A 13,212-nucleotide genomic window follows, 5' to 3' on the forward strand; every position below is an offset into this window, starting at 1 on the left:
TAAATGGCAAACTTTGGATCCAAAAAAAAATTTCATCCACAGCATTAACCGTAGTTCAGTTCATAATGCTAAATGTTGCTATCATTGTTTTATAGCTGTGAGCTGAAGTTATCTTTTTAATTTTGCCCCTATATTAGGAAAAAACTTTTTTTTAAATACATTTAATTACACTACAGAAGATGGTGGATTACAGGCATTTGTTAGAAGACACCTCAGCAACAAACGTCTCTGGCTTTCTGGTGTCCAAGTCAATCTCTGACAAATATCAGACATCTCTTTTTTCTTTTTTTTTTTTTCTTTTTTTCTTTTTTTCTTTTTCTTTTTTTTTTTTTTAATTTTTCACAGTCATCATGGTTGTTGTTATAAGCATGTTTTTGTTCAATACACTCCGGAACAATATTAAGACCGGGTGAAACATTCCAAGTATTCACATTTCGTGCTGGTGAATCATACCCAGGTTGTAAGTACTTCTTCAAAATGTCAAAAGAAGAAACAAGAGCAAGAGACAAAGAATAGAGATTGGCATTTTATTGAAAACTGGATTTAAACTCAAACAGGCTGTTCATCAGCTGATCAAAAGTTTAAGACCATAGCCTTTAAAAGTGTGCAAAAATATGGCTTTTATTGCCCAAGTGCTTAACATTCATTTAAAATCAATGTACACCCAACAAACATTTCACACTTATAAAACAAACACAAATACAGGTTCCCAAAGCACTATATCCTGAATTCAAATGCACAACTAAAAAGATGCGTCTACAAGGGAGACCTAAAGCCCTCTATAGATGAAGCCTGGCGAAAATAAAGGGGGAGAGCATTGCACAGTTTAGGACCTACTGCAAAAACATGATCTCCTTTCGATTTCTTTTCGGACTGTGGAACAGCCACACATTTTGCACAAGCTGCAAGCGAGATCGTTGCCGCTGACAGATCCCTACATAAAGAGAATTACAGTAATCTAGTCCGGATGAGATTAAAGCATATAATATTAATAACAATCTCCAAATCTTTAAAACTCGAAAAAGGTTTTAGCTTTGAAATAATTCTCGGCTGATAAAAGCTTCTTCTTACAATGAATTAATCTGTTTATTAAAACTTAAAGATGAATCAATTATAATGGCAAGATTTCTCACATTTTCTTTCACGGTCATTTCTGAAGGTGCAAGAGCATCTTTTCTTTCACCTTAGGAGGACCAAATATAATGATCTCAGACTTTTTATCTTTAAGCAGCAGAAAATTACTTGACAGCCAAGCCTGAACCTCCTCTAAACACTTTAGCAGTGACTGCAAGGTCCCTGCTACCTGTTTAATGTCATTGTCCTTCAAACAATCACCTTGTGATGATCTCCTGATGGCAAAAGCAAAAAGGTTTTGGTTTTTAAACGTTGCAGGATTGTTGAGCTGCACAAGCAAGCTCTCTCGCAACGCACCATTGCTGCCGAGGTTGGACGCAGTAAGACAGTCATTTTAAAATTCTTAAAAGATCCTGAGAGTTATGGAACAAAAAAAATCAAGTGGTAGACCCAAAAAAATTTCACCTGCACTGAGCCGGAGGTTTCGGTGGTCTGTCCGTGAAGACACAGGCCATACCTCGACCCAAATTAAGGCCCTTACTGATGCTGACTGCAGCCCAATAACCATAAGATGGCATCTGCGAGAGAAGGACTTAAAGAACAAAATACTTAAAAGCCACGTCTCTTCCCACACCATAAACAAACACTAAATAAAAGATAATAACAACAATAAAAGATAGAAAATTGTTTTATTCTCGGATAAGAAAAATTTTTACCTGGATGGTCCTGATGGCTTCCGACGATACTGGCATAACAAGGAGATCCCACTGGAGCGCGAGATATGAATACTTGCGAGATGCAAATGTTCCCCCCCAGTTTTAAGGTTTTGTTCAGGAGTGTATATTTCTTATTTACATTTGTAGGATGATTAAAGAAAACAGGTGGAGTCTCTCTCATGAATCCCTTTGGAAAGCAAGAAACCTCTATCTGGGAAATCTTTTCCTACAGCTAATGCAAATGTTGAATGCTGTTGAATAGATTATTATGAGCTGCCATGAGATGCTATATGAAATCAGTGTTAATTAAATTAAATGGGACTGAGGCGTTTAAGTATAATTCTTGTAAGCTTTACCCACTGCACTTGGAGCTTGTTTAAGCAAAGGCCTAGGCTTGCAGAACAGTACAGATACAGTAATTACTTATAATAATGTAATTACGAGATTATAATTGCATAAACTGCATTTAAGAATCAAAGAATCACATTCTGACATTTGCCCTGTTAAGATTCTGCTTTGACCGTGTTATTATTTTAAATGGTCTACTGTATATCTGTTTCTCTGCCCATACAAAATGACCTGTAGAGCAGAAAAACACTTGGTAAAATGTTTCTTAATCGTTATCAAATTAATTCACAATCAAAATTTAAAGCTATACACATCTAAAGAATGGAGTCTAGACAAATAATCAAAGTGAAAGTCTGAAATCCAAAGTACAAATGTCTTGACATCTGATTAGGGATCTTGAAACAAAAAGTGTTTTTTTGCTGCAAAAAAATGCTGCAGTAGAATAGTATAAATGCTTACTTATACTTTTAACCCATATTAAGGAAACTAAGAGATTTTTTTTGATGATCTACACTGTTCTTTATTCGTTTTTTCAGCAGAGATCAAATGACACACATTGCCCAACAACTAAAGTGTCCTGAAAATGTTCAAAGCTGGAGTTTATTTGCTCCGTTTTGCCTCTTTAAAAGAAACAATTTCTTTCGTAAACATTTCATTTATTTACAGTACAGAACATTTTAAAATATCATCTCATTTGGTGTAACAAATTATAATCTTATTGAGACTGTCCCAGTCAAGTGCAGTATCTATTGCTCAAATGTCTTTATTCACATGAAGTGCATCTAGTAAATTACCAATTTTCTTAAATAACCAATATCTGAGTTGTTTGGCACAATAAATAGTTACAGCATTTGGGAGCCTTGTAATTAGTTCCAATGTGCAACTGGAAACAGTTACTGTACATAGCAGTACCAAACTTTCTGCTTTGTGTGGCTCACAAATTGTATAAAAAATGTTTGTGCCTCTACTCTGTGAGAAACAGAAATGCTAGTGAATAGAGTATATTTAATATTACCCATATTTAATAGGAGACAATAAATCATTTTTTTTATTTAATAAGAGACAATAAATAATCTATTTATTATTATTATTATTATTAGTAGTAGTAGTAGTAGTAGTAGTAGTAGTAGTAGTAGTAGTAGTAGCAGTTATAGTATTAATTTATCATTAAATAAATGAGTTGAACCAGAAAAGCACATAAATTCGTGTTCGTGAATGAATAAGACTGTTTGTTTTTTCGTCTCCTTTATAATTAATGATGAATTTTAATCAAGGCTTCAGAACTTTAAAACTTTAGACGTCATTATTTTGTAAGGTGCAAAGCAGCAGAGGCGCCATCAAGTGGTGAATACAGTACACGATTCCTGTACTTGATTAAAAGTATATGACTCCAGTAAAATTACTCCTTGTACATTTCTACTTGAGTTAAAAAAAAAAACTTGTTTTCTTATGCATTTAAGTATCAAAAGTACTGATCCTTTATACAATTTAGCAAATTTATGCAATTTATTGTTTGAATTTCCTGCATATTAATCATTTTAAAATGTGTTAATATGTTCATTTCAACCACATACTAAACAATTTCAAGTATTCCAAGATTTATTTATTTATTTATTTATTTTATTTTTTTTATTTTTATTTATTTATTTATTTATTTAGCTTTGCTGGGCTTTCTCTAAAGAAAACTATTGAATAATATTTTTGGGAAAATTTGTTTTGTAATTTTGTATCTGATTTTGTGGACTTCTACCTTGTGCCTTGTTGATTTTTTGTTTTGTTTTATCATTTTGTTGCTGTTTTGCTTTTCCAATTTTAGTGCTTTTTGTACATACTAATAAAACATGGAATGTTCAACTGACAAGTTTGTATCTGCATTTGGGTTCACACACCTTCCTGTGGCACTCACACAACCAACCCCAGATAATTATCATAATATTTCTATTAGCATGGAATATTTACACTACATGTTTCTTTCTCAGGTTTAATAGCTAATAAAAAAAAAAAAACGGTTTAGAAAAAGTGTTTATTAGTATTTTCGTGATATTTTTTAGATTTGTATGAAATTATTACCTACGCATTAGCAAACATTTGCAAAACATTACTAGTGCTAAACCCACAGCTATGAAGACTATGAATCCAGCTATTAGAGCCACTTGAATTTTCTTTCCACACTCAGCATCTGACATTGTTGTTCCTGGTTTGATTTCTCGAAGTCCCAAATCTTCACATCTGTCAAAAAAGTATCAAGATATCAACCATCAATGCTTTAGCATGTTTCTAGAAAATAATCTGTGGTGTGCTTTGCTTTTTATTTATATCTTCTGAACCAATATCATTTTCATTATCAATGAACACTCACTTTGTATGCTGTTTGCACATGTCAAGTGATCCATCAGAGTAGGTACCATCTTTACATTCGGCACATTCGGCATCTTTTTGTGCTGTTCCTGCAAAGAGATGACGTCTGCTGAGTCACAGTAAATAATCACAGCATTTGGAAACAGTTAGAGTACACAGCAGTTACTGTAGATTACTCCAACCTTTCTGCTTTATGTATTGTCCAGGGCTGCATTTTGTGTGTTCCTCAGCCTGTGTACAGCTGCCCTTGTCATTATTAATACAAAAAAATTCTTCCAGTGGCTCGCAGATCGTATCTAAAATTCGTGTACAGGCTGCCTTTACTCTTAATCCATGCTCTGTGACAACACCAATGTTAATGTTAATGGAGAAACACCAATGTTTAAGAATAGATATACAGTATATGCCATTACCCAATTTTTATATAAAACTATGTCCACAAAATCTGAGAGTCCTTCAGGCAACTCCAAGTGGGCTTGCATGGGTTTTGCACCGAGGATAGGCTTCTGTATAGCTACCTTGCCATAATGCTCAGATCTATTGGAAGGGGGGTCCTTCTGGAAATTTGACCCATCTTCACACAGGATCTCCAGAGTTCAGTCAGAATGATCATCGGGTTATTGTTCAGTGTTGTTCTTTCTTACTAAGGCCCTTCTTCCCAACTGCTCAGTTTGGCCAGAGGACCAGCTCTTGGAAGGACTCTGGTTTTAAAACACTTCTTCCATTTGAGAATTATGAAGGACACTGTACTCTTGCTAATCTTCAATGCAGCAGCACAAAAATGTGTGCCTTGCAACTCACTCTCTTCACTCACTCATTTCTGCAGGCATCTTTCAATAAACTAGACACCCCCCCCCCCCCCCCCCCCGGTGATGAGCAAGAAAACAAACAGTGTGTCAGGGGAGATGAGACATCAGAGGAAACAGTAGTCTTTTTGACAACCATCACAGTGTATCTGTCATATGAACTTGTTAAATATTCAGTTAGCAAGCTATAATGTTAAAATAACCTTGTAAAATAGTAAATATAACTATTTACATATATACTGTTATGACTGAGATATGGGCAACAGAAAAAATAAAATGCTCACAATACAGTTCACTATGGAGCCATTAATACGCCATAAGCCATTAAAGGATTTTCACAGGTTTTGCAGCCAAGAAACCCCTTGTTAAAGAAAGTAATCTAAGACTAAACTAAGAAAAGGAATTTTCATTGACTTCATAGAATTTAATTTGAACCTTACCAATTTAATTGAACCATTTGAGCTTCTTATTCCTTTTTAGTAATCCAGTGTATTAAATTAACAGTACCCTATGGTTAAAATTTTAATTTCAGTTAACCCTATATATATATACTTAAATATACTTATTAGGTCATATTTATACATACATATTATTTTATTTATTTTGCTTATTGTGGGAGGTGGTAGCTCAGTATTTATGGCACTAGACTTTGGACTGGAAGGTCACAAGTTCAAATCCCACCACCACCAAGGCCCATAACCCTCCCCTGCTCAGTTAAAAGTCACTCTGGATAAGGGCATCTGCCAAATGCCATAAACGTAAATGAGTTAGCTACTTTGAAATGAAATGAGGATCACACACACAATTTCATTTATTTTAAAATATGCTAACTTATCAATAAGCAACAACCTTTTTTGTAAACTTCAATAATGACGTGATCGGTAAGAACCACAGATGTGACAAATATAAACATGCACATTAAGCAGTGAAATGTTTAGAATATATTCGGAACAATATCATCTTACAAACAAAGCTGTCCACACACTTTCAATTGTGTGCAAAGTCCAACATTATATCTCTTTATGGTATAAGTGAACTTTTATTCTGATATAACTTCAGTTCACACAAACAAACAGTTTTATTAAAACACACAGTGAAAAAAGAGCTTTTTGTGTACAATCAGAATTGCAAATGTAAAAGTATATGTGTATGTGTGTGTATATATATATATATATATATATATATATATATATATATATATATATATATATATATATATATATATATATATATATATATATATATATACACACACACACACACTGTACATTCATGTATTGTCTTCTCTAAACAGCTTACACTTGGAATGAACACCAGATATATGATTGCATTAATTGGTCATAAAACAATGAGGAAACCACAATCGGATAATACACTGTAATAAACATCCAATAACTTTTGAGTATGTAATTCCCAAAAGGTTTGATGCAACATTTCTGTTATAATCTTATATAATATTTTAAACTCTATATTTTACCTTTCCTTCATTTAAAGTTTATAATGGTGGTGTACAGATGCAAACCTGACAGCACACATGAAATGTAAAAATACAATAAACAAATATAATGTATATAAAATGTTTCTTCTCCTTCAAAATTATTTCTTTATGGTAAACTTTTTCCTGTTCTTCAACAAAATGACAAGTGCAATGACAATTACCAATAACGCTGACAACAAAATCCCAACAATGAGGCCCAAATGAGACGATTCTTGGCCGCACATTGCATCACTTGACCGTGTTCCCTGTGTGACTGTCATCTGCCCCAAAGACTCACAACTATAAAGGAGAGAAATAATTTACACTGCATTTAGAAATGTTCACAAAACAGAAAATGTGATAAACATGTTATACTCACTTTTTATGTGGTTTACAATGCATTAAAGAGCCATCAGAGTATGTCTCATTAGAGCAGTCTTTACATACAGTATCCTCTAAAGCTGTTCCTGTAAAGAAGACATCTTAAGATTCCTTGACTGCATGCACAGAAATTTGAATTAATGTCACCAGGGTTAGAGTATAGATAACATTAAAATGCTAACCAGTCTGTTTGATGTATTGTCCAGGAAGGCAGGTGGAGTGCTCTCTGGCATTTCTGCAGCCCTTACCATGATTTTCTATACAATAATGTTGTGGCAAAGGCTCACAGACTGCATCTGAAACACTTATACAGTTACTCTTTACCATTAATCCATGACCTGTGAATAGAAAATAGTACACATTACATAAAGATGTTCTATATTATCATTTAGGTATTATATGAGTTATTCCATACATGTGTGTGTGTGTGTGTGTGTGTGTGTGTGTGTGTGTGTGTGTGTGTGTGTGTGTGTGTGTGTGTGTGTGTGCGTGTGCGCACGAGTGTGTGTGTGTGTGTGTGCGTGTGCGCACGAGTGTGTGTATGTGTGTGTTAAGATATAGGAATGAGTAATGAGCATGTCTTCACCTTCATCACACACAGTACAGATTAGACATGCCATCAAGCCATTCGGGACATCAATGTAAGTTGAGTAAGGACACGGATTACAAACTGTCTCTGAATTACCGTGGCAGTGTTTGGACACATGGTGACCTGGACAATAACAGTTTATTCCCAAGCTTGTCTCATATACATTAGCCCAATGACTGTAGTCACTATATTTACAGTATGTGTTAGAGTACAGTGGTGAACAAAGACATGAATGATGAAGCAACTGAATTTATATATAAAAATATTAGATTCAATATAAAATAAAATGTAAAACAAAAGAGCCATTTTTCATGCCTATCAATCATGTCACACGTTGGTGGTATGTCAGAAAAGCAAACATTGAGGATATAATGTCCCTATTTAAAGAGAGTCACTTTTTACTCCTTGATGGCCAGAGTGTACTGTGTATACAGTCAAGTCATACAATCAGCTCATTTTTTTCCCTTCCTCTAAAAACTCCAACATTGGAGCTGCATAAATAATTGCTTTTAAAGAGAAAGAAAGCACAATGTGGGAAATTGCCCTAATTGTACATTTAGGCTAGTTACCAAAATCCTTAGTAAGTAATATTTAACTTGCATTTGTTTGATCAGTTATTTAAATAAAGGCTTTTATTATTATTATTATTATTATTATTATTATTATTATTATTATTATTATTATTATTATTATTAATTATTATTATTAAAAAAAAACTCTTTTGCTTAACTTAATGAAATCCAAAGCTACACCCAATGTTCATGTCCGGCGCAAAATGTAAAGCAAACTGAAATTGGGTTGTCAATTAGGTATATTTCCTTTTACTTAATTTACTAAAGTACATTTATTTTACATGCAGTTACATTTCAGACAGAAAAAATGTGTTCATTAAAAAAAGAAGATTCAATTAATAATAAATAATTAATAAAAAGTTGCATACCTGAATTGCACAATGAACAGCATTCTCCACCAACTTCATACTCGGTATTGTTACATGCTTTGCAGTGAATGACCAAAATAAGATTCAGCAATGTCAAGGATATGACATAAAGGTTGTATAGTCGTTTGGCATGCATCACATGTCCAGCATTGATGAAATTCATAAACATTGAGTGCTAGCGTAAACTTGAAAAATAGATAAAAAATGAAATAAAATAAAAAACCTAATAATTCTTCAATGCATTTATGTTCATAATGATCTGACGTGGCACTCAGGAAACACAAACATAGTTTGTGTTTAGTCTAAAATTATTGCAAAGTATGTAGAATGCAGTTTGGTATACAGCCCCATTCCTACAAAATGCAAGCTTCATGTTGGAGTTGCTATCTGGGATTATTGAAAAAATATTTTATAAATTACACGAAAAATTAAGCCATTTAACACTGGCATCTGCATTAAAATCAAAATGAAGCAAAAATCAAGAAATGAAAAACATGAAGCATAACTTAATACACTTAATTCTAAAGATACTAACTGATACTACAAAGATACTAATCGTTGCTTAGTAGAACAGCAATACAAAACTATCAAGTAACAAAATTTCAGGCTGCACCAGGATCTACCATCTTATCACAATTGTTTTTTTTATGTTTGTTAAAAAAATAGACTATACACAACTAAACAGAGCAATAAACTAATTCCAATAAAACTAAAACTAAAAAAAAACAGTTCCATAACCAGACAAAAAAGCAGAATAAACAAAAACAGAGACTGTAGGATTAAGTATTTTTAAAATAACTTACAGGTACATAACTAACAGGTGAACTTCAAAACAAAATAAAATAAAAGCATAGATAGTGTGTTTAAAAATGTACAGTAATCCCCAGTTTATTGCATTGGTTACGTTCCAAAACCGCCCGCAAAAAAACTGAAAAAAACACAATAAACTGACGCCACCCAAAAAATGCTTTTTTTTTTTAATTGTTTAAGCCGTAACTTATCCTCCCACACACTTTAAACACACACAGAAAACATTTGCAAGCATATAGTGATATGAATTTTGTGTAAATTCGTAGAAATACAGTGCACTGTATCACAATTATAGTGAGTACAAGTACTGTACAGTATACAGTTCTGCATTAGCGTAGCCTATGTGTAGTTTCTCTGCTTGTTTAAAGTGTCCTATGACGTCAAAAAATAGGTCACCGCATTCTTTATTTCCTGTACTGTATTAACGTTTTACTTCATTTTATAATTAATAATTATATATGTTATTATTTCAACATAAAACTCTATAAAAATCAATTCCCTATAAGTCTTTTGCCATCTGTTTTGCATCACATCACAACAACTGTAAAAACATATTGTGGATACTTTTTGATTGTTTGCTAGCTAAGACGGTCATATTTCCCATCCTTAGTTAAAACATTGTATTATATTCTAATGAAGGTGCATAGTCTTGTACAAATTGATTATGAGTAACATTTTGATAGCTTTTGAAATATTTTTTACATTTACATTTTTATTTTACGATTATGCAGCAGTTACTCTCCAAAGTAAGAGGTGCATTATATGTGAAAGAATAGAATTCCAAGATTTTGCATAATGCTGCACAAATTGTTAGAAGAAAAATATTAGAATACATTTACCCATTTAGAAGCTATTGAATGTTTTTGCAATTTGAGTAAAAGTGAATTTAAGCAATGTGAAATGTGTGCTAGCTTCTATACAATGTAACTCAGGGTGAGCCACAGAAAAGTAGGCCGATTCTGTGGCACTGTTTGGAGGCAGGATACTTTTCCATGGCCCTCACTGTATAAAGAGTTTTTTATTCACAAAAAATCATTTTAGTAAATGTTAGTTATTTTATACAGGTTGCTTTGGAGCAAAAATGTTTGTAGCTTTTGAAGGCTGTTGACTTTAAAGGTTTTTTTCATTCGTTCAGATGAACGAAGATGTAATCAAATTGTAAAAACTAAGATCTGGAAGTTTATTGATGGAGTCCAGAACTAATTTGATTGTTAGATTAACTACCTAGGACAGGGGACAAGGCTTTCATTCCAGACAACTAGGATGCATGCTTGAGACCATAATTATGTGATTTAAACAAGTTAAATTAGGAGACAAGGTGACTGGAGACTAAAATAATCTGATTAAACAAGTGACCTTTCTTTGACTGAAAGTATAATGATTGTAAAATTTGTATTTCTGTGTATGTAAAAGTGAACGTAAAACGAAAACGTAATTTGTAGATGGTCCGGAGAAATTTGAAAATTCTCAGGATTTTAATTCCATTACTTAGTAAAAAACAAACAAAACAAAATTTAAGCTAGTTGTCTTTTCTTTGAATAACAATACTAAATACGTGTTAACGTTTTTTTTGCACAAACACACACACACACGCATCTAGAAAATACAGCAGGTGAAAGTGAAACAAAGTAAAAACAAAAAAAAGTCTCTAAATATAAAAATTTAAAGATCACATAACGTATAATAAAATAATAATATAAATATGAAGCAAAAGGAACTACTGGTAAACTAGAAGGTCACTTACTGTTAATTTTATCCAGTTAGACGGGAATTATTTTATTTCGTAGAAACACGTTTGTATACGGTAAACACGTCTGGTCTTCTCGTGTCTCACGTCACATCACACTGCCTCCAACTGCTCCCCCTGTCGGGCGCGTGGGTGATTACAATGGTATGTGCATTAACATACCACAGGGTACTTCATATAATCCTCGATTTGATTTAAAAGCAAATCACTTCACAGCAATCCTTCTAATCATTGTGTGTTCTTACTATAATTTTATAAGTTGTAATTCATTCATTTTGAACTTAGCCTTAATATCCTCCCACACATTGTTACTTGTACTTTGTTGTACACCTGTGAATTGGCTTCTGTAACATTACAATTTCCCATTGGGATATTAAAGTGTCTTTCTATCTATTTAATTGACATTACTTTTTCACCCAGAACCATTTGATATTGGGTTGGACTGTTTCCTTCAATACATGGAAAGTATTTTAAAACTGCATTTCTTTGCATATTTGCCATACATAATGGTTTTATATTTTCAAATCAAACTTAATAAAATATAAATACAACCTGAGTAAACACAAAATACAGTCTTTCAAACCTAATTGGTGATGTGTGAAAAACTAATTGCCACCTTAGGTAATAAAACAGTTAGTCAATTTTTAAATGTAGTTGACAATTGGTTCAAATTCAATTACACAGAACCAAACTTGAGAGGAAACTAAAGTATTATCTCACATTGGACAAGGAAACACCTTGATGACACTAAACCTTTTAAGAAAACGCTCTGTGGAGGAGTGAACCAAAAGTTAAACATTTTGAAAGACTGGTCCCATTCTATCTAACATAATGCTAATCGCATATTCTGCTATAAGAGCATCTTTCCAGGACTGGTATAGTGTAATGGGGTGTAATATATGCAGAATGTTGCTAGTATTGTCTTGCTCATAGATGCATCTTTCCCTTTCCTGATAAAGTGTTTTCTGGATAAATGAAACCTGTATCATCCAGCTGTATCTTTGGCATACATTGATGCTTCAAAGTCTGGGATCCCCTCATGGATTTCCCTCTGAAAAATGCTGTCATGACTGAGTAATCTGAGGCTCAAATGCAAATTTCTGAATTTCTCAAAGGAAGAGAATTAAGGTTTTAATTTAAATTCACAGGTGTGCCTTCTCTGGATCTTATTTATGTCTTTTCTTGCCTTCTTGATATGCTGTACACCAACTGAAGAAATTATGTGCATGTATATATTTCCTTAAGTAAATCTACATATCATAACATTGCTTAGTTTGTTGCATATTACCAAAATGAACATGCACGTGCCTCTTAAAAATGATAAATGATTTATTATGAATTGTCACTCTGATTTCTACAGCAGGATATTTTTTTTCTGTTCCACAATAAGATGCTTAAAATAGCAATTAACAATATCACTGACAACAAAATCCCAAGGATGAGGCCCAAATAAAGCGGGTTATGGCCACACACTGCATCACTCGACCGTGTTCCCTGTGTGATTGTTTTCTGCCACAAAGACCCACAACTGTAAAAGAGAGAAATCATTTGCATTACATTTTGAAATAGAGTTTACAAAACCAAAAATGTGATAATCATGTTATACTCACGTTGTATGTAGTTTACAATGTGTAAAAGAACCATCTGAATATGTCTCCTCAGGGCAGTCGCTACAAACAGTATCCTTTAAAGCTGTTCCTGTAAAGAACGCATTACATCTTGTTAAACAGAATATATTTGCCTGGATGCAGAAGTGAATTTAAACATCACAAGATTACATATAATGTTAAAATTGCTAACCAGTCTGGTTGATGTATTGTCCAGGAAGGCAGGTGGAGTGCTCTCTGGCTTTTCTGCAGCTCCCATTATTAACGTCTATACAATAATATCGTGGCAAAGGCTCACAGACTGCATCTGAAACACTTTCACACTTTTTCTTCACCTTTAATCCATGACCTATGAAAAG

At 33.2% G+C, this 13,212-nt stretch overlaps 1 protein-coding gene and 1 long non-coding RNA gene across 2 annotated transcripts in view; one reads left to right on the plus strand and one right to left on the minus strand.

Moving 5' to 3' along the window:
- Positions 1–13,212, plus strand: part of LOC310733968 — a 152,698-nt gene that overhangs the window by 97,658 nt on the left and 41,828 nt on the right. The window lies entirely within an intron of this gene.
- Positions 6,503–8,905, minus strand: LOC310733930 (tumor necrosis factor receptor superfamily member 14-like). Its single transcript, XM_083555455.1, has 5 exons — positions 8,690–8,905; positions 7,747–7,872; positions 7,343–7,498; positions 7,159–7,246; positions 6,503–7,079 (listed from the first exon to the last, which is right to left on the minus strand). Exons 1-5 carry the CDS (start codon positions 8,856–8,858, stop codon positions 6,899–6,901), a joined length of 720 nt encoding a protein of 239 aa, XP_083411581.1. The 5' UTR covers positions 8,859–8,905; the 3' UTR covers positions 6,503–6,898.

The sequence above is a fragment of the Silurus aristotelis genome, assembly GCF_946808225.1.
Source record: "Silurus aristotelis genome assembly, chromosome: 11".
Lineage (NCBI taxonomy): Eukaryota > Metazoa > Chordata > Actinopteri > Siluriformes > Siluridae > Silurus > Silurus aristotelis.

Coding starts and splice junctions, on each gene's coding strand:
- LOC310733930 (XM_083555455.1), bottom strand. CDS start 8,858: ATGTTTATGAATTTCATCAATGCTGGACATGTGATGCATGCCAAACGA. Junction 7,247..7,342: donor ACAATACATCAAACAGACTG/GTTAGCATTTTA, acceptor TCTTCTTTACAG/GAACAGCTTTAGAGGATACT. Junction 7,080..7,158: donor CATTGTAAACCACATAAAAA/GTGAGTATAACA, acceptor TCTCCTTTATAG/TTGTGAGTCTTTGGGGCAGA.